The sequence below is a fragment of the Centroberyx affinis genome, unplaced genomic scaffold (genome assembly GCF_046629955.1).
Source record: "Centroberyx affinis isolate AG114_WGS23_722 - 3 ecotype Tasmania unplaced genomic scaffold, CSIRO-AGI_Caff_v1 ptg001207l_1, whole genome shotgun sequence".
NCBI classification, from domain to species: domain Eukaryota; kingdom Metazoa; phylum Chordata; class Actinopteri; order Beryciformes; family Berycidae; genus Centroberyx; species Centroberyx affinis.
This window is the reverse complement of record NW_027279725.1, coordinates 60001-82368: the sequence shown is the minus strand read 5'-3', so window position 1 is coordinate 82368 and position 22368 is coordinate 60001. Positions and strand designations below refer to the sequence as shown.

Here is a 22368-nt window from a genome sequence, read left to right as displayed (position 1 = left end):
GTAGATGAGGGAAATGAAATGGGAGAGAGAGAGAGAGAGAGAGAGAGAGAGAGACTGTGAGTACTATGCCAGATCTGAACCACGATGACATTTATGCTGTAAATAAATAGAATGCTCGTAGGGCGGGATGGTCTGCAGAATATGTTAAAGTGTGTGTGCATGTGTGTATGTGTGTGTGTGTGTGTGTGAGGCTGTGTGTGTGTTGTTTAGTGCCTGTGAGTGGAATCATGGGAGTGGAACCCCTCGCTGAGCACTCAGAGCTCTCATCACGGTAGGAGTTTGAAGAGGTGGGCTGGTCCCCTCCCCCCCTCCTCCTCCATCCCTCCATCCCTTCCCTCCGTCAGCTGACATGTCGAGAGGCCGACCCCCTGAGAGCTTTCCCACATATGGACCGGCCGACAACTCGCCTGTAATGCGCTCTACTCCACACTACTACCAGGAGTGGAGAGATGGCCAAGACTCTCCTCTCTCCTCCCTGGACAGTATATGTGTGTGTGTGTGTGTGTGTGCGTGTAAGAGAGAGAGAGTGTGTGAGATTGAGTGCCCTGTACAAAGAGCTTGTATTATTAATGAAATCACAACGGCAGATGGGTCTCATCATGGAAGTGTCCCACTACCGCCGAGATCTGCAGCTGGCCCACAGGTGTCACACACATACACAGACACATAAATGCGCACACACACACACACACACACACACACACACAGGCACACCGCTTTTTCTCTCTCCTGCTTAGCGTGTCTCTGACAGTCTATCCCTCCCTTTCTCACTCTTTTTACTCTCTCCCTCTCTCTCTCTCTCTTTCTCTTTATCCTCTTCTCTGTACTCGTCTTTTATTCATAGAAAGATTTGGCCGAGGCGTCCAGGCTTTCAAGCCAAATCTAGAGCCATGCCCCCCCTGCCCCACCCTCCACACACACACACACACACCTCTTCCCGTCCGCACCTAGAGCAAAGAGCCATCGCTCCGGCCCGACCACCTCCGGCCCGCAGTTTGAAGAAGAGCTTTTTATGCCGTAACCCCCCGCAGTGGAAAGAGACATAGATGGGTGTTACAGATTAAAATGTTGCAGGCCCTTTCCCCTCTAATAGGCTTCCCTCAATTCAGAGTGCACCTGCCCCAAATACAGTCTGTAGAAGGCACACCATCTGCAATACACATACATGTATACACACTAATACATGCACATGTAGATACACATACATACACATACATGTGTACATATACAAATTAATGCACATAAAAATGCGCATACACCTTCATGGATACACACATACATTACATGTATACATGCAAATACATACACATATATACTGTAGATGCACATACATACCCATATATAGATGCATACAAATATACATATAGTGTAGATACAATACATACACATACCTATATATAGATACATATAAATACACATATTGTAGAGACACATAGATATGCATGCAAACACATATATACACATACACACATAGATATGCATACACACAGACATACATACACGTACACATACATGCATACACATGCACATATACACCATTTGCATACACATGCATACTCATTTATGCATACGGACATACACATTCACATCCATACACATAGACATGCACATACACACACGCATATACACACATGCACACACACATACAGAGACTTAGATGCAAACACACAGAGTACACAGACACACTCATGCCCCATAGGATATTACATACACACACGTACATACACACACTCAAAAGTGTCCACTCAACAGCACATAGCTCCCTTTGCGCAGAAATGGCATCCCCAATAGTGCGTTGCAAAAAAAAAAAAAAAAAAAAAAGAGGAAACACAAACACTCACTGGCGCACACAAACACACTCGCACACTCTCATACACTCACGATGAACAACACAGCAACTAGAGGCTTCAGACAGGAGGGGTTGCCTAGGAAACGGTGGGAAGGAACCCTAGTTATTTGTGTTGAGCATATTTTCATTTGGGCTGAAACAGAGAGGCATAAAAACCCCGGGAGAGGGAGAGAGGTGATTTGTCCTGACAGCTCCTTTACTCTCCCGAGGTGTAACACACACACACACACACACACACACACACACACACACACATAAATGGACAAACACACTCACACACACTGATATACATGCACACGTACACACAGAGATGCCCAAGCACTTTCCCCCCCTATCTAGAAGAAAAAATCACTCATGCCATCACAAGAATGTCAGGAGGTGTGTGTGTGTGTCTGTACATGCATATGTGTGTGTGTGTGTGTGTGTGTAGCTGTGCATGTGTTATGTGGATGCATGAGTTGGTGAATGCTCGGAGTAATCCTACATGTACAGCGTTTCATGAAAAAGTACTACTTAAATGCTCCTTTCTCACTTCTCTGCCTCTTTTTTTTTGCGGAGCCAGACAGCTTCCCTCTGAGTTTTCATGCATCGTTTCCATGCACGCTTGGTGCAATATTTGGTGTTGTCTTGCTCAGCGTGTCTCTCTCTCCCCTCTCTCTCTCTCTCTCTCTCTCTCTCTCTCTCTTGCTCGGTTGAAAAGCCGAGCAAGAGACGATGGATTCGGCTATGAATCCATGATGATATTTCCAGGGTGCGGAATCGCTCAGTGTGCGGGGAAGGGACTCTGAACGTTGCCAAGTTAGGGGGTTCCATTCCCTGCTGTGGCTCAATGGGCATTTAGAGCAAGGCACTGTGGGTAAAAGCATCCGCCGAATGGCAGATAAATGGCGGATACCCTGATGTGGAGTTCCTCGGTTTAGTCTGAGGGAGGGTATCATGCCGTTAAGCGGCTGGCGCGGAGGGGAAACATGATGCAGTAGTCTCCTAAAAATAGCGCTCCTTATAAAAAAAAAAAAAAAAAAAAAAAAAAAAAAGGGTTACATAAGGGGTGTCTGTGCAGAGCCTTCACCTTGAGCCCGGGGTTGTTGTTTTTGGGGTGTGATGCCCGGTCTGGCCACAGGAGGGCGCCATGGCTCGCTGTTCAGCAGCAGCAGCAGCAGCAGCAGCAGCAGCAGCAGCAGCTCTGTCCTTGTCAGCGCTGCCTCTCCAGTGGGCCGTCCTGTTGGAAAATCCTTTCAGGAGGGGGATGTTCAAGGGCATTCTCTCTCTCTCTCTCTCTCTCTCTCTCCCTCCTCGCTTTTCGCTGTATCTCTCTACGTCTCTCGCTCTCTTTCTGCCTCTCTTTCGGTCTCTGCCTACTGTCTACCGTGTCTCTCGCCTCCTTCTCCATTCCCTCCATTCCCCGTGTCTCTATCTATCCTCCAGTCCCGCCATCTCTGCCCTCCCAGGCCTGCGTTTTTTTGTTGTTGTTTTTTTTAAATGAAAGGTTTCTTTAAAAGCGTGGTCGGCGGTGAGGCCGGAGGCTGGAGGCCAGAGGACGTTTTGTAAGTCAGACAAGCGCCACAGGGACAAGCTTTGGGGTGCATGTCTGGAATCTCTCTCCTTTTTTTTTTTTTTTTTTTTTGCATTTTCCGCTTTATTACTCTGTGCACACAGATCACAGAGACAGAGAAAGACGGGACAGGGAAAGACGGAGATGAGATGATGGAGCCCATGATATCAGGGCTAAAGTTCACCATCTGACCCTGACCCCTGACCGCTGACCTCCCTGTGGAGGGAGGGGGGGCAAGAGAAAAGAAGATTTCCCTGCGGGGATCAATACAGTATCTTGTCTAGAATCTCATATGGGGATGACTGTATTTGTGATCTAATATCTGTCTCTTTTTCCCCCTTCTTAGGTTGGGAGGTATGATCGTGGCCTATAAGATAGTGCCAGATGAGATAGACGAGATCAAGGTACGTACCACCGCATCTATCTATCTATCTATCTATCTATCTATCTATCTATCTATCTCAGTGAAAAGGTCATTAACAACATGTGATGTGTCCATTTTGGAATAAAAAAGCTTGTTACCTGAAAAAGAAAAACTTTTTCAAGTAACAAGCATGCATTTCAGTTAAAAAAGGGTACTGCAATCTGTTTATTGTGATTATTTCCATATCTATGACTAACCGTGTGTGTGTGTGTGTGTGTGTGTGTGTGTGTGTGCCAACAGGAGACCCTGGTGGATTGGTGCGATGAGAAGGAACTCAACCTCATCCTGACCACCGGGGGCACCGGCTTCGCCCCGCGAGACGTCACACCAGAGGTGGGTTTCCATGTTTTTCACTGGAATGTGGCAGTTGGTGACTCTCTCCATCATCAACCGCGCAGCTTTTTGTCCTCCCACACCCCTCTCATCGCTTTCTCAATAACAGTTTACAAAGTACTCCACAATCCAAATGACACATATGCTGGCTTTCCATCCAAGTATTGGAATTATGATTTATCAAATTAGAAAATCTGAATGGAAATGGCAAAATTTGATTACGTTTCCCCGATGTTGCAAAAAAGTTTTTACGCTCCCAAGAAGCGGAAAATGTTTTTGTCCATAAAGCAATTTTGTGATAAATAGCAATGGAAAATGCATTTGATGAATGAATAGTGACGTAGGCTTGGCATTATTTGCTCGGCAAATCATTCGGTGTCATTGCACAGCGGTTCAAAAGTGGCTACTGTATGTGTCTAGTGTTTGAACTGTCATACCACCCGTAATGGTTGTGTGGACTTTAGTTGGTGTATTAGAATATTGCCAAGTGCATTTCTTTGTTTTTGTCTTACTGTCTTCGTTCCATAGATGTGCTTTAGATGTGTTTTTCTGGCGTTTAGGAGCCCTTTTTATTTGCTTTAATGAAGGTGTTAAAAATGCATCTATTCACATTTTATTTTTTGACATTTCAAAAATAAAATTTGCTTGACAGTGGTATGGAAACATAGCTAGAAAAAAGGAGAAAGCGTCGAGGGGCAGATGTAGCAGGGCTTCCTCTCCTGTTGCTGCCTGGGCTCCATTCAAAAGACCCCTGTCTGTTTTCGCTGATTACACACGTTTGTTCCAGCGCTGATTAACACACAGCGTAATTAGGCCCGCGGTCACATGGGAAATAAAGAGGCAGAAGTTAGATCCTTATTGACTCGCCATTTTTTGGGTAATCTGGGATCTTGTTGCAGGCACTTGAGAGACAATGGGTGGCGGGTGTCAGTACGGGTGTGTGGAGCGCTTCTGTCGCTGATTAGAGATCAGTTACTACAGGAGGCAGCTGCTGCTGGGAAGGATAGGCTGGCAGAGGAGAGGGGGCCATGGCGTACATATAGTGGCTGTCAAAGGGCTACACACACTCTCACATTTTCTAGTTTTTATTGCCTTGAGACAATTCCAAAGTATGCACAAATTAGCTGTGTTCATGCTTGGGAATGTGATTAGTTAAATCTTTCCACAGTTACAATCCCCAATTATAAAGGGGGTGCACACTCACACAACCATGGTATTTTAGCTAGGGTTCGGCCAATATGGGTGTTTCATGGCCGAAACGTATACTGGTATATTTTGGTATTAAAGCTGCTGTTAGCCTATATTTTGTTCCATATTTAAGTTTCCACTTTCATGCCAAAACATTACAAGGATTCAATGGAAACTCCTTTAGGTGAACGACCTCGCCTATTCAGTGGTAGGGGAAACTCTGGGATACATTACTGCCTGTAAATGAAGAATTAATATACAAAAAATTGATTTCGCTGGTTACTATATCCAAAAGGCACAAGGCAATAAAAACTACAAAATTTGAAAGGGTGTGTAGACTTTTGACATCCAGTTTATATGCATACAAATATATACACACGCACACACTCATATGAAGCACAGTGTACACAGGACTAGCCTACATACTGTGGACACACTTGGATGAACGCATGAATTAGTGTGTAGACAAATTCAAGCAGACATTCACACACACATATACATATCTAATCTCTCTCTCTCTCTCTCTCTCTCTCCCTCATGTTTTCCCTCCCATCTCGTCACACACCCTTTCACCAACAACTGAATAACTATAGGTTATTAATCAGATCATTTACCTTTTTGAGTTATACTGATATATTTCTGTTACCTGTACTCTGTCACTCACCAGCCCCACAAACACACACACACACACACACACACACACAGACGCTGGCAGGGGATGAGTTGTGGTTCTCAGCAGTATCAATGGTCCTCATCAATCTTGGTAGACAGCAACCTTCCTGGAGGGGGGAAGACACGTACACACTGTAGTCACTGATAATGCCTGCTATCTGATTCAACCTTGCATGCTGCAGACAAGGCTATCTCTGTGTCTGTCTGTGTGTCTGTACAAAACACATGTTGTTATGTTACTTGAAAGCAAGGGTGGATGTAACAAATTACATTTACTCACATTACTGTAATTGAGTAGGTTTTTTGTGTACTTCTACTTTGAAGGTAGGCTGGCCTGTTTTGTGATTTTAAATTGCATCTGTTACAGAGTACAAATTTTGCAGGTTTCCCATTAGCACTGCATCAGAAAGTTGCTAATCCAAAATGAAATCTGCATCAAACCTGCATAAGAATGTGCAGGAAATGTGGACTATCTGTAGCCAAATGAAATCCAACTCAGTTTTATCCAATCTATTCATATAATATTGGTTTGCGTTAGCTTCATTGTTGTCTAACTAGCTCGCTAGCCGTGCTAGCTAGCTGGATAGTTAATAACAACATAAACGTCAATGTAGTGACATTAATGAATTATTAATTCAGTAAAGTAACTCAGTAATTCGTACTCTATTTACTATATTTTAAATGAGCTACTTCTTATTTCTACTTTAGTAGATTTTTACACCAGTAATTTTACCTCTAGCTACTCAAGTAAAATTTCAGCAACAGTAGGCTACTTCTAGTTGAGTCGAATATTTCAGCAGCCCACTCTTTCCATTCCTGACTGAAATAATGAAAAAACAGTTACTTTTAAAACAAGTAGAGGATTACTTATGCTTCTACTACTTTTAAAAAATATAGATTTTTCATGTTTTTCAAAGTTATAGTCCAAGAAGTTTGTGTCATATGTTCACACCCCCACCCCCTGGAAATAGTTATTCAGGATATTCTCATTCAACATATTCATGATTCACATGTCTACACGTGTGTCTGTACATGTTTGTGCGCATGTGTTTGTGATATGGTGTTTGCATGTGTGTGTGCAAGCAAACGTGTAAGCACTGTATTCACACGTTTCTGCGTCTTGTCTCACAATGAAGGCTTTAATTTACACACAGTCCCTCCTCTCATGATTAACCAGTTCGCTGAAGGTGTCAGGGGATTTTCTCAATTTCTGTCTTCCTCCGCTATCTCTCCTTCCCTCCTTTTCCTCCTTCCACCATATGAAGCTTCTCTCCCTCTTTACTAGTTTTCCCTCTCTTCCCCCTCTTCCCACCACACATGTCCCTTTCCTCTCAAACTTCGTCCTTCTCCCTCCTTCTTTTCTACGTCTTAAGAGACATTTTGGCCATGAAATATTTTGCATACAATTTTTGATCTTAAATAGATTGATATGACGGACCTAACCTAAACATCTGTCTTTCTGATCAGTTCAAAACTGTTTTCAACATTTGTGAAAATTGTATGCAATGCTTACTGGATCATTCACCTTCCACAAGCAACTAGCCTGGTGATTAGCCAAGGACCTAGGAAGTGTAGGAAGACTAAATTTTCCCCTGCAAAAAAAATTAAATCATAGAAAAAAAATTCAATCTGGCCATTGTCCATGAATGGGGCTTTTATTGTGAAATCGATTTCACCGCACATGAAGTAAAAGCGCTTCCTACTTCCTTCCACATGGGTCTAGCATGCTAGCGGACAAAGAGTAAAGTAGCGTTATCGTTCTACCAGGATTTGAAGAACGCACTCGACCGCCGATGTTTGCTTCCTCCAGTCTCAACCTCCTTCCTGTGCCTTTTGATTCGCCACCTCACACTCACCATACACATGTAATTAAGCCTCTTTCCAGCCTAAACCTCACCCACTTTCTCTTATGATTAGACAAACATATGATTGCCCTCCTTGTGCACGCACTTCACGAACGTCTATAGTAGGAACTGAACTGAACAAGCCTTCCATTGAGTGACTTTGTGGTGAAGTACGAATCTGGCCTCACCCCCCTCCCTCCCTTCCTCTCTCTCCTCTTGTCTCTCTCTCCCCCCCTCCATCCCTCCCACTCTCTTTCCCCTCTCCTCGTCTCTCTCTTCCCTCCCTCCCTCCCTCCCTCTCTCCTGAGTCCCAGCCCACGATGCTCATCAGTGGCTCCTCTCCTTTGAAGTCTTTTCTCTCTCCTCTCCCTCACTAATGGTGCGTTTGAAGTGTCACTCAACTCAAGGGCACCCAACACACAGCTGGAGGAGAAAGCACTATCTTCCCTGCTATCTATCTGTCAGGAACGTGCCGCATCAAATGCAGACGCACTGACGTACACACACACACACACACGCATACACACACACACAAACAAATACATATGCAGTATATTTCCCCGCACAAACATGGATTGCTCTGAGATTGTGTAGTGGACAAAGATGGTGTCATGGGTAAGACCCCCGCCTCTGGAAGCCACATGTAGCTCTGCTGGTTTAGAACTGAATTAAATCCCACCAGACCCTTCTCTCTGTGATCCCCCTCAGTTTTCCTACTGTTTTAATAAAGGAAAAATTGAGTCAGAAAGATATTTAAGTCCCGATTTCACATGCAGCTACGGACGTCATCTCAAGTTTCATTTTGGTGCTATATTTACACAGGTTTTCAACATCAGTGCCGTCATATCGTCGTCTATTCTACGTCAAAATGTTTTCTGGGATAGGCTGACCAAGCGAAAGACATAATCCCGTATTGATTGCCACTATTAAATCAACCTTAGTCGCAAATGGGAGGGGAGGAGACAGGTCAAATAAGGATTTTTCAGCCTTGAGACAATTTAGATATGGATTGTGCAAGAGGGATTGTAAATCAATATTAACAGGGCGGCGCTCATGTTTTGAGTTGGTGTTTAAACACAGAGACACACGTGTTACACACAAGTGTTAAGGCCATATCAGTGGCTTTGTCAGATTGATAAGCTGTGTGGCTGTGTGTTCCAGAAGGAAATTATCACACAGATCGTCTTGCGTTTTCACTAGTGTTTGATTGCCTTTTCACCCACATGTTCCTGTCTAACAAAATCTTTCTTGTTATATATTAAACAGATCTTATTTCTTTACCTAGCATTTCTCCATCATATATGATCATTCTCAGGTCATTCTAGGTCAAAAGGCTATGTTACGTTTGTGTGTTAAAGTCAGGGAAACCCAATCTGATTTAAGACTTTAAAAGGTGTAAAAGTAGTAAATACAGTAATTAGTCAACAGGTCTTATTTTTTTCACCATACAATGACTGGTTTCTCAGCACTGCATATCCCCTCCTACATTAATACAGAACAGGGTTAGTAGTACAATATGCAAAGCATATTTTCTGTTTAATCGTATCTGCTTACTAAACACAGCTGGACTTCTTATCCCTTAATAATTACTATCCTGTTCTTTTTCTTACACTGCCCTTTTACGGTCTCACAACTTTCATTAGCTATGTTCAGTTGGAAAGTCTAGTTTTGCCAGCTTTGTTTCATTTTGGTTTCTAAATTGGTGTTAAATTTAATTTCAGGTAGCATTAAATTTAGGTCTTAAATTTTGCTTTCTGAAACCTCAGATACCCTGTATAACTGTCTGTCTATTACCATCTGCTCTATTCCCCCTGTGCAATGTCCTTTGGGTCAGACATAGGGTGTGATCACACCTACAGGAAGTAGGTTTACTTTGTTGCATTTGTTGTATCTGTTGTATTTGGTTTGTTTAGGTTCACACTGCCCAATTACAAGTGAACCAGGACTTGTAAACAAGTCACATGGACTCACAAGTAGCCTTTTAGTAATCTGTCTGTTACAGCTGTTTGCTGTAATTTCCCTTCTCTGGTGTTCATACCAGTTAAGAACACGTAAAGAAATAGCTCAATATGAGCATCAGTCCAGACTTCATTTTGTTATGCTAAGCTTTCCAAGCACGCGGAACTGCTGGCTATCAGATGTCAACACCCGTCTCCTTATACCCATAAAGCCTTTCGTATTGGGGTCAAAATTTATCGTCACCTGCCCAAATGAACCCAACCAAAGTATTAAAGCTTCTCACTCCCTCTCACCTCCTCTCTCCTCCTCTCCCTCTCTCCTCCAGGCCACGAAGGAGGTGATAGAGCGCGAGGCTCCAGGGATGTCGCTGGCCATGCTGATGGGATCCCTAAACGTCACACCACTAGGCATGCTCTCCAGGTCAGACACACACACACACACACACACACACATACACACACATACTTACATGTCACACTCATGCCCTCTCTTCCTCAATATTCACTCACACACTCCCCCCCCGTGTTTGTGTGTTACAGACCCGTGTGTGGCATCCGAGGGAAGACACTCATCATCAACTTACCAGGAAGCAAGAAAGGCTCCCAGGTAGGACGTCACAAGCAGCCCTAACAGCTGTACCCAGATCAGCTATCAGCTGCTACAGTACAAGCAGAAGAGTCACTGGAGCAGTGCAGTTATCTGTTAATGGAAGATTAATATGAGGAATTAATGCTTGCAGGTGATAGATCAGGTGTTGAAATTGTGGCAAAACCCACTGTAATTACCTGAAGAATTTTGAAATAGGTAAGAATACTTGTCAGTAAACTAGCTATCTGATATTCCTCATATACAATATATTGAGATTTTACTGATCCCAGATTATCTGCATCAGGCTAAATGCCTCTCTCTCATTCTTTCTGAGCACAAAGTCTGGTTCACTGTAGAGAATTATGGGATACATAGCAACCGTTGACCCCTCCTTGGATACTGCACCTACGGGTGGCCTTGACCTGGTTGTATGGACAGGATTAGCCCAGCACTGTAGCTAGAAAGATGACTTCTAAAGGTCATCTTCACTTTGAGCTCTTAGATCCACTAAGATCTGTGTGTGTATGTGTGTGTGTGTGTGTGTGTGTGTGTGTGTGTGTGTGTGTGTGTGTGCGTGCGTGTGTGTGAGTGTGTGTGTATTTTTGTGCGAGTGTGTGTGAATGTTTCTGCACTAACATTCATGTGTTTGTGTGTGGATGTGTATATGACGCATATGTGTGAGTGTGTTTGTGTTTGTGTGTGTGTCTGTGTGTGGATGTGTGTGTGTGTGTGTGCGTTTTTATGTGTATGTAGCTGTATGTTTGTGAGTGCGCTGAGTACCTGTGTGTGTTTATGTGTATGTGTGTGTGTATGCCTGTGTACATGCCTGTGTGTGTGTGTGTGCGTGCATGCATTTGCATATGTACGTGTGTGGGTTTGCGTTTACATTTATGTGTGAGCATGTGTGTCTATGAGCATGTCTTTCTGTGTGTGTGTGTGTGTGTGTGTGTGTGTGTGTGTCCACCCGCCGCTGCCTCTGCCTCTCTCTCCATCTGTCTCTCTCTGCTGTGCTGACCTACACATCTGTCTCTGTCTCGTTACGCGCCCGCTTCTCCTGATCGATTTTAGTATTTCTTTTAATCAATTACGCCACCTCTCCCCCATCTGCTGCCATATTAGTGTCTCCCTCATCAACCCCCAGTTAAAGTTAACGGCACAAACAGCCCATTGCGGACTTTTATAACGATGATTTCCTGTCATAAAGATAAGGGGGAACTCCAGCCAGCCGGACGATGCCCCTTATGTCAGGGTGTCCTTTTCACCTGCTCTCTCTGTCTGTCCTTCTGGCCTCATTAAAATGAGATCTGCAAATGATGATATATTGGGACAATATTGGCTATTTAATAAAAATCGGGGGACAGTCTAGCATGTCATACCCCGCTGATATGATGAAAGTGAGGATATGATTTTATTCAACCTGCCTCACCCTGGCTAAAGGAGCTGCTAACCCACCTAAGAGTTTCATTAGTCTGGGTTTAAATGGAGAGTTTTAGTCCCATGACGGTAAATGCTGTTTCTGAGGCTTGTATACTTGTAGTTGTACTTGTACAAACATTGAATACTTAGTAGTTTTGGGGAATTTTTGGCATGAAAATGCTCACATTTAAAGATAGTGAATATCGACTATTGGTAGCTTCAATCTAAAAATATTGGTATCTGCCTTCAAAAGTCCATATTGGTCAAACCCTTGTACTTGATTTGCATTTGATGGATGGTGACTTGCAGAAGGAGGCCAAGTCCCACCCCACATGACATGCTGATTCAACGATATTATGGCACAGTACAAAATCATATTAAAACAGCTTTGGAAACTGTTTTGAATTGATATCAGAAAGATATTTAGGTTACGATTTCACAAAATGATGCAGGTAGCATCTATGGACGATTACGGACCTTGTCTCAGCTTTCATTTTGGCGCTGTATTTACTCTCAATTTTGGGGCAGGGCCTCTTATCAACATATATTCAACATCAAAATTTTCAGTCATCATCAAAATATCTTTTCTTTGCTGCAGAAGGGCTCATCTTTTACGGGTCTCTAATAGGTGGCAAAGTGATGATGTTTCTACCCACTGCAATGACGTTTCTACTTGCTGCGATGAAGTTTCTACCTACGCTCATGGCATTTCTACCCACAGCAATGACTTTTCTACCTGTGATGATGAGGTTTTTACTCGCAATGATGATGTTTCTCCTTGCGCTAATGCCACTATGATGTTTCTACTCACAGCCATGACATTTCTACCCACAGCGATGACGTTTCTATCCTCAGTGATGACTTTTCTAGCCATGGTTATGACGTTTCTACCCATGGGGATGACGTTTCTACCTATGATGATGACGTTTTTACCCATGGGGATGACGTTTCTACCTATGATGATGATGTTTTTACCCATGGGGATGACGTTTCTACCTATGATGATGATGTTTTTACCCATGGGGATGACGTTTCTACCTATGATGATGACATTTCTAGCCATGGGGATGACGTTTCTACCTATGATGATGACATTTCTAACCATGGGGATGACGTTTCTTCCTATGATGATGACGTTTCTACCCATGGGGATGACGTTTCTACCTGTGATGATGACATTTCTATCCATGGGGATGATGTTTCTTCCTATGATGATGACGTTTCTACCTATGATGATGACATTTTTACCCATGGGGATGACGTTTCTATCTATGATGATGACGTTTACCCATGGGGATGACGTTTCTATCTATGATGATGACGTTTACCCATGGGGATGACGTTTCTACCTATGATGATGACATTTCTAACCATGGGGATGACGTTTCTTCCTATGATGATGACGTTTCTACCCATGGGGATGACGTTTCTACCTGTGATGATGACATTTCTATCCATGGGGATGATGTTTCTTCCTATGATGATGACGTTTCTACCTATGATGATGACATTTTTACCCATGGGGATGACGTTTCTATCTATGATGATGACGTTTACCCATGGGGATGACGTTTCTACCTGTGATGATGACGTTTACCCATGGGGACGACGTTTCTACCCATGGTGATGATGTTTCTACCCATGATGATGACGTTTCTAACCATGGGGATGACATTTTTACCTATGATGATGACGTTTCTACCTATGGTGATGACGTTTCTACCTGCAGTGATGATATTTCTGCCAGTGGGGATGACATTTCTACCCAATGCAAAGACATTTCTATCTAGTGGGCGGATACTTTCTCACTAAAGCAAACACACTGTGCATTTTCCACCTGGCTGACTCCGATCCTGGCAGTGATCCGATCACTTCTGGAGGTTTTCTGGCAGATCCCATTGCAATGCATGCTGTGTGCATTTACAAATTGCATTAACATGCGTTTTACCATATCTAGATACATACACCAGGTGTAATCCGGATCCTTGTTGCAGTTAGAACAACAGTCACTATGACAGTCTGTTATAGGCTGAAAACTCTTTTCAAGAAGTACCTCACCTAAACCTCTGCCCACTGAATCATATCCCACCTCTACTCACTCTCTAAAAGGAAAAACCACTTCTATCTCAATCCTTGGCTCATATTCTATTTCTTGTCTTAGCATTTGGTCCAACATGGTATTTCTATGGTCACAGGAATATTATAAGCGCTCTAAGGCTCTTACTTTTGCACTCCTTAGCACTCCTTATTTTTGGTTTCTTGTAGTTTTATCCAGTTGCACTGGATAAGAGTGTCAGCGAAATTCCTAAAATGGATATGGAAATGTTGGCTTCTCTGTTTCTCTTTTAGTCTCTCCTCCTCTCTTGCGTCTCTTATTCTTTGTTATTGTCTCTCTTACGTTCTCACTCTGTTTCTATTTTTCTTTCTCCCCTCTCTCTTCTCTCTGTCTCTCTCCACTTCCCTTTTTTCTGTCTGTCTCACTGTCTTTCTTCCCGGTTCTCTCTTGCTCTCTCTCTCTCTCTTACTCTCTGTGTCTCTCTGTCTCTCTTAATCGCTCTCTCCCTCTCTCGAGATCTCATCCTCTCTGTCTCTCTCGGTCTCTGTCTCAGTGTCTCTCTCTCTTTCTCTCTCTGTCTGTCATCCTCTCTCGTCCCCCTGTACCCACCTCCATCCCCCAACCCCCTCCCACGCCCAGAACAACAGCGCCTTCCCCTCTTCTTCCATCCCTCTCACTCGTGTTTCTCATCCGCTGGCAGAATTTCCAGGGATTCTGCTCTTTAGTGTTCTTGACAGTTACTCTCCTCCAGGACAAAACAGAGAATAGGAACAGAAAAAAAAAACTCCTGACGTACCTAAAATTTCCCCGGCACGCAATAAAAGCACAGAACGGGGAGGAGGAATGTCTCCAGGCTCCTGACACCATCCTCACTCCTTCGTTTGCCCAAACACCCCCCACCCTCAAGCCTCCACCCCCCACCCCCCACCCATCCCCTCCACGTCTTCCAAAAAACGCTCAGATGTGGGCTTCAAACGCACCGGCGCGAGGCATAAACAGTCTACCGTGTGCTGAGGGGTTTTGGGTGTGTGTCTGTGTGTGTGTGTGTGTGTTTGGGGGGTGGAGGGGGGTTACCTTGCGGCTACCCAGCAGGGCCGGCGGGCTCCTGGTCGACTAGCGAGATTCACCCACATTCAATCTCTTTCATCTCCTAGTCTGAGGGGGCCTTCTTCTGCTCTATCCCGGCTCCTTTTTTTGGATTTTTCATGCATGCACAGTGGTGGAGGATGCTATTCCAGTCATGCATGTGTGCTCCTGTGCTCCTGTGCTCCTGTGTGTGTGTGTGTGTGTGTTCCCTACAGTGGATCCATGGGATTTTAATCCAGTCAAATCAAGGTTAACGCCGTCACATTTAATCTGGCCCGTAATATGCATGCGTTAAAAAACGGGAATGCGAAGTGGAAAGGTTGCTCTGAAAGCCTCTTGCAGCCGGCGTAGATACTGTAAAGCGTGGGGGCGATTAATAATGTAGCCTTTCAATGCTTAAAATACACAGGAAGATAAATAATTTCACAGATTAGCTCTTGTCTCGGGAGTGAGGAGAATGGAGCGTTTAGCATAGCCGAGGAGCCCACAGGCACACTGACACACAGAGAGACACCGGAGAGAGAGAGAGAGAGAGAGAAAGAGAGAGATAGAGAGAGAGAGAGAGAGGGAGGGAGGTGGTGAGCGCCAGCTAGTATAAATGTGGCCAGAGGGAGGCGCTGTGACCTGCTGAGGGTGGGAGGTAGAGGAGGAAATCTCTGTCTTTCTCTCCTTCCACTGCAAGGTCAGTGTCAGAAGAAGTACTAGCAGTAGTTATTTATTATTTATTATTAGATTCATGCTGAGAAATCATGAGAAAATCCCCCATATCTTCTTCTTGGCTGCTGCTGATGCTGTTGTCACCCCTATTTCTGACCGTATCTCCAAACCCTGCTTCCCTCTCTCCCCTCTCCTCCTCCTCCTCCTCCTCCTCCCCCTCTCTGTCCCCAGGAGTGCTTCCAGTTCATCCTGCCGGCGCTGCCCCACGCCATCGACCTGCTGCGGGACGCGGTGGTGAAGGTGAAGGAGGCGGCGGACGAGCTGGAGGACCTGCCGTCGCCGCCGCCGCCCCTCTCGCCGCCGCCCAACAGCTCGCCGCGCCGCCAGACGGAGGACAAGGGCGTGCAGTGCGAGGAGGAGGACGAGGAGAAGAAGGACAGCGGCGTGGCGTCCACCGAGGACAGCTCCTCCTCCCACATCACCGCCGCCTCCATCGCCGCCAAGGTAGAGGAGGAGGGGGAGGAGAGGAGAGGAGAGGACGGGAGAGGAGAAGAGAGGGGAGAGGGAGGGCGTTGCTGTTGCACAAAATTGCAGTCTTCTTTGGGATTTGGTCTGGTTTTTAGATCCGTTTCCATCCACTTCAACTTTTATGTTCATTCAGTCATTACATTCATGCAGTGATGTGTTAAAGGTGCTATGTGTCGCATTTTAACATCAAGAAATCATTACCATATTCATTTTGAGACATTAGTATAATCACCATAAACAAATGAGAACTATCGCTGAGAAGATTGGCAGCTTTTACCAGCCTCTACACTGCATTTTACATCGTGTGTCACCGGGTCAGATTTAATGGGAAATCTGCTGTGTTGCTTTATGGCACAAAACAGGGAGAGGGTGCTGTTTTTTCAGTGTAAACAGAGCTAAATGTCTCAGAGTTTCTGGCGATGGCAGATGGTGGAAGGAGTGAAAGGCCGATGTAAAAAACCTCCTTCCAACACATATACAGTATCTTCTTCAGTAAAACCAAAGAGGAAACAAATCCACCCAGAGTGATGTCAGAGAGGGGGGCCAAGATGCTACACATAGCACCTTTAACATACAGTATACATGACGTTGTAGCATGTTTATGTGCATGCGTACTTACATGGTGTAGTCATATGTAACATACGGTATCTCTCCATATCCATCATCCTGTCCCGTCCCTGTCTGCAGACTGGACCCTGCTTTATGGCTCAGTTGTCAGGGTAACATCCCACCTCATTGTCCAATCACAGATGGATGTCGGTAAGACTCCGCCCCCTATGCCTCAACACTCATTAACTGTCTTCATCCTGTCGTTTGCCGTTCATCCACATCAACTCTGCTATTGGCTGTGGTTGTATTAGTTTGGAATGCAACCACATATTGGAGATGGTGGAATATTTGTGTTTGTGAGTTTTGCATTGTTCTACATATTATGGTCTTTGTCCTCCCTCCTCTTGCTTTGCGTGTGTGTGTATGTGTGTGTGTGTGCATCTGCATATGGGTTTGTGGTGTCCGCGTGCCTGAATCCTGGATTTATGGTGTGTATGGTGTTCATATACACATGTATCTGTGTGTGTGTGTGTGTGTGTGTGCGTGTGACCTCAGATCCCAGACTCCATTATCTCGCGGGGTGTGCAGGTGTTGCCCAGGGATACGGCCTCTCTCAGCACCACGCCCTCGGAGTCGCCCCGCGCCCAGGCCACCTCTCGCCTCTCCACCGCCTCCTGTCCCACACCCAAAGTAAGCGCGCCCACACATAAACACACACACACACACACACACACACACACACAGTGCCCATATCCCTGTCTGCTCAGCCCTCTATTTATGTCTCCCACGACTTTCTTTATCATGGTCTACACACCAGGGTTATTATAGTTTTACAGTTTCCATTAGTTTTTATTTGGGTGTTGGTAGTACTGTAGCTGTTTTGTGTACAAACTGACAGAAAGTTGGATGTGCATAGTATCAATGAATCACTCTGCACTTACACAAATGGAGACAGATATTTTAGTTTCAGTTTATTTTTGCTTTTCTCATCAACTTTAGTGACCTCTGTTTTTCATGCCTATTTTTCCTCTTAATTTTAGTTTTAGTTATCTATAATAACCTTGCGAAACGGATGAACCCCACACACACACACCAACACACACACGCTCACTCTTGACCAGTGTTCTCTTTCAGTGTCTTCACATCGCTGCTACGCCGAAGTGTGTGTCGTGTCGTTTGTTTACGTGTACCATGTGGAAGTTTATATGTAAAATCCCCTGTGGTGTATATGTTTGTGTGTGTGTGTGTGTGTGTTTGTGTGTGTCTTTCTGTGTGTTCATGGAGACAGCAGGTTGTGTTTCTCACTTACACACACCTACAGCACTATTCCCCAAATTAACTCAACACCTCCCAAATTTTTCAACACATGCCCACACTTAGCCATATCTGTCCCTTCCATAATGGGATACTTTAACATTTTTTTTCCCCACATTTCTCCCTCCCTTTCCCTAAAAATGTCTTGTTAGCATCGTTAGCGCTCACTTTTCTAACCCATATGCACCACTTATTGAAAGCTACCTTGCTAGTAGTGGTGCCCATGGGTTATAATGAGAAATGCTAACTTGTTTTTTGTTTAACTGAAGAGCCAGTACTGAACGTTTATTCGCATTATTACAAATCCTGCAGAAGAAAATCAACCATAATGTGAAATGTCAAAGTATCCCTTTAAATTCTAACTGATCTCTCCTGCAGGTCTTTAAGATGTGGCCTCGCCGAATGGCCTCACCGCTCTCTCTCTCTCTCTCTCTCTCTCTCTCTCTCTCTATCTCTCTCAATTTCTCTCTCTCACCTCATCTGTCAGTGTCACGTCTCCATGTGTCTCCCGGACAGCGGGCAGGTGCCACGGGAATAGATGAGGGGTTGCCATGGGAACAGAGGGATGAGGAGGGAGGGAGGGAGGGAGGGAGGGCGGGTGCACGGGTGGGTCATGTGGCGGACGGAGGAGGCAGAGAAGAGATCTGTGCTAAGAAGCGTTTGGGTTTGTTTTGTTTTTTTTGTATAGTGGTGAGAGGTCAGTGTTCAGTCCTGCTGGAGTGTCTTTGAGCAAGACACTGGATCCCTACCAGCTCCAGGTCTGCTGTTCTGTAGCTGACCTCTGACCTCTGCAAGAGAAAAGAGAACTTTCCCTACAAGGATCAATAGAGTCTCACATTATCATTATAAGTCATATTGGCATTTGGCTGTGCTGGTCTTTTATTCTGCAGTGGTACTTCAGTGCTCCGGTCTGGTTCTGATTCTGTGTTTCTTCTTCTAGTGTTTGCATATTGCACAACAATAACTTCAAAATAACAGTTTAGCCATATTGTCTCCATCAAGTGAATTTCCCCCAAAATCATCCAAAATATTATGATTGAAATGCAATCATGTAATATTTTGTATTTCCCTGCTTCAGTGCTTAAATGCCGTGGTCTTGGCAACAACCTGGTCCTAGTTCTTGACTTGGTCTCGGTCCCAGTTCAGTTCAGTGTAAGATTCCTTATTGGCGTGGCTGTCAAAAAACTGAACTGTATTTGGCAAAAGCGATGCTTTCTGTTCCTGGTTCTGACTTGGACTGAACCAAGGTGTTCTTGACTAAATAACTGGACAGTGGGGAGCTTTGCTGCTGCTGCTGCTGCTGCTGTCCCTGTATGGAAAAGCTGCTCCATTGATGCAGTGAGGTAGTCCTGCCCTACCCCCCCAACTCCCTCCCCTCCACTCCCCCTCCACTGATGTCTTCCTTTTGTCAATGACCCAGTTTGAGCGTCACCTTCGCACGCCAACCGCATTAGTCGGCGTTTGCGTGTGCGTGTCACGGACATTGCGTGTCTCCGTGCGTTCCATGATGAAGACGGCTAATAGCTTTCCCAGGTATCGCCTTTAGTTTGTTTACATCCCGACGCGGGCTGCTTCCCGGCGACAAGCTGACACATATGTCCTTTGTAAATTCCCACGTTGCGAGAGCGGGGCTGCCGACAGTATGTACACGGCGTCCCCGGAGCCGCAGCCAGAACGGGCTCTGCTCACCGACGTGTTTCATGTGCCTACCGGGGGGGGGGGGGGGGGGGGGGCGTGTTAGTTTGTTAGCCGGGTCTCGTTGGCGGCTTGGGGAGGAGAAGGTGTGGAGTAGGTCTTAATCCTGTCACCGCCAGAGCCAGAGCCGCTACCGTACAGCCGGGCCCGACACCACGGCTCACAGAGCAAAGCACAAACAAGGAAAGGCTCTCTGCCAAAGAGAAACATGCATAAATACATACACACACACACACACACGCACACACACACACACACACAGGTCATGTATCAGCGCTTCCAGCTCAAGTAGCATTCGCCAAGTGCTGTTGTTACACGGGTGTGTGTGTTTGTGTGTGGGTGTGTGTGTGTCTGGGGGTGTTCCAGTGTGGATGGCATGTGCGTAAGAATTTGTTGTTATATAAATGTGTGTTGAAGTCTGTGTGTGTGTGTGTGTGTGTATATACAGTATGTGTGTGTTTCTTTATGTTTGTTCATATGGAGATGCCTGAGTCTCTGTGTGTGTGTGTGCGTGTGTGTGTGTGTGTGTCTGTGTCTAGGGGGCTCTGTGCACTTTCTCACAGGTTTTCCTGTGAAGCGTAAAGCCCCTGTGTGTACTGCCAATGTCCAAACCTGTCTGTCTGCAGAGGAAGAACACACACACACACACACACACACACACACACTGCATATATATATATAGAACACATATACACAGAAAGGTACAAACCCTCACACATACACAAAACGACACACACACACACACACACACACACACACAAGTCAAGTCAAAAACATTCATTACAACCAGAAATAAAGTTTTCATGCATACATTTGAATTACTGATAAATGACAAAGGACGCATGTACATTAATATACATGAGCAATTACACTTTGATTATACACTGGGTTATAGAAACCGTTTGGCATTCTCAAGGGAAAAAACAAAACTCTCTCATTGTCTGTCTCCCTCATTCTCTCACAGACACCACACACACAAACACACACACACACACACACACACACAAACACACATGCAGCCCACAAATGCAAATAGATACCAAGTGATACATAACAACTGAGCAGTTCCACAACCATTCATGCAACCAGACTCTCTCTCTTTCTCACACTGTCTCACTTTCTCTTACTTACACACACACACACATGCACTCACACACACGGCAAACACACGTATGCACACACACACACACACAAGTTGCAGGAAGGGTAGTTGTACCCTTCCACTCCTGTGAGCATTTAGTACAGTTATGTAATGGTGAGTTTGGATTAATGAAGCATATGGGAGACGGGGCTTTGACTCAGCGGATGGTTGAGAGTGTGTGTGTCCGTGTGTGTGTGCGTGTGTGTGTGTGTGTGTGTGTGTGTGTGTGTGTGTGTGTGTTTTGGGTCGGGGTCTCTCTCTTTCTCACTATCCCTCCCCCTTCTGGTCTTTGGTCCAAACTCCCCTCGAGACACACACACACACACACACACACACACACACACACACATACGCATACGATATAAGGGCAGTCATCTACATGCAGCACAGGCATCTACAGTTTGTGATAAGCATAACTTGGTAAACACATCGCCTTTCATAACCTTTACAAATTTCAAACAACCACTGCAGGTTCTGTGTCTTTAGAGGTTTTTTGTGACATTTGACAAGGATACATCTGGCTGTTACAGGGATTAAACCTGTGACCTTGCAGCTACAGGACCGATAAGGCACAGTTTACATACTGCAGGGAGAAATCGTTCAAAAGCGGCTGATGATGTAAACTGATGGGATAGCAGTATCTGTTAGGGAGAGAGAGGCAGTTTTATATGATCAGAGGGAGGGGGGGGATTAAGTAACCAGTAAAAAATATGTTAAAAAGAATTAAAAGTAATGGGAGTTTGATATAAAAATGCAAGAAAATGCAAGTTTGTAATGTAGTGTTGGTGCATAGGTGTATATTATGGGATAGACAATTAACTAACAAGGTGAAATTCCATTGTGACTTTGAGGCCTAAAAATCCTTCTTCTCTCCTTCCTCCTGTCCAAATCAGTAAGGCTTCATAGCTTTTACCTTAATTCACCTAGTCAGTCTATTTCAGTTTCAAGTTTTCACTAGGCAGCGCGCCCAACTTTTTTCCACTCTGTGTATTGTATACTTTTGATTCCTCTTCCAAACATCCCATCAGCTTGACCGTGTGGTGAATGTGATGCTGGCATTTATGTTGATTAAAGTATTTTGCGTCACGGTGCCTTTCCACAAGCTCCCCCAGCGGGTGTCGGCTGTGTGAGCAGAGGAGGCCGCCTCGCTTAACACTACTCCTATAGCCTTTTTGATTAATGGCTTGATGTATGGCATTGGAGCCAAGGCCAAGGCTTATGGAAATCATTCCCTCCTCCTCCTCCTCCTCCTCCTCCTCTTCCGCCACCTCCTCCTCCTCCTCTGGAATATGTGGAGTGAGTCACGGCGCAGGATCGCTCTTCAACCCACGCCACTTCTGTGACCTTCACCGTGGCCATATTGGCATTCTGACCACGGCTACCAGCCCAGACAAGGCGGTGTTAACATGCACACATGCATCCAAACAGGCGGGTTCATACATAAACATACACACATGTACAGATACACAGGTCACAAATATTATGTGCGAATATGTGAATTTGTTTTAACCTGCTTG

The 22368-nt window shown here is 44.9% G+C and overlaps 1 protein-coding gene across 1 annotated transcript in view; it reads left to right on the top strand.

Annotated features, from left to right (window-relative positions):
* LOC139648478 (gephyrin) overlaps positions 1–22368 on the top strand; it is an 81927-nt gene that overhangs the window by 26940 nt on the left and 32619 nt on the right. The window contains exons 3-8 of the mRNA XM_071524614.1: positions 3748–3805; positions 4066–4158; positions 10147–10241; positions 10361–10427; positions 15856–16128; positions 17257–17396. Coding sequence (XP_071380715.1) covers positions 3748–3805; positions 4066–4158; positions 10147–10241; positions 10361–10427; positions 15856–16128; positions 17257–17396 — 726 coding nt within the window. The remainder of the gene's footprint in view (positions 1–3747; positions 3806–4065; positions 4159–10146; positions 10242–10360; positions 10428–15855; positions 16129–17256; positions 17397–22368) is intronic.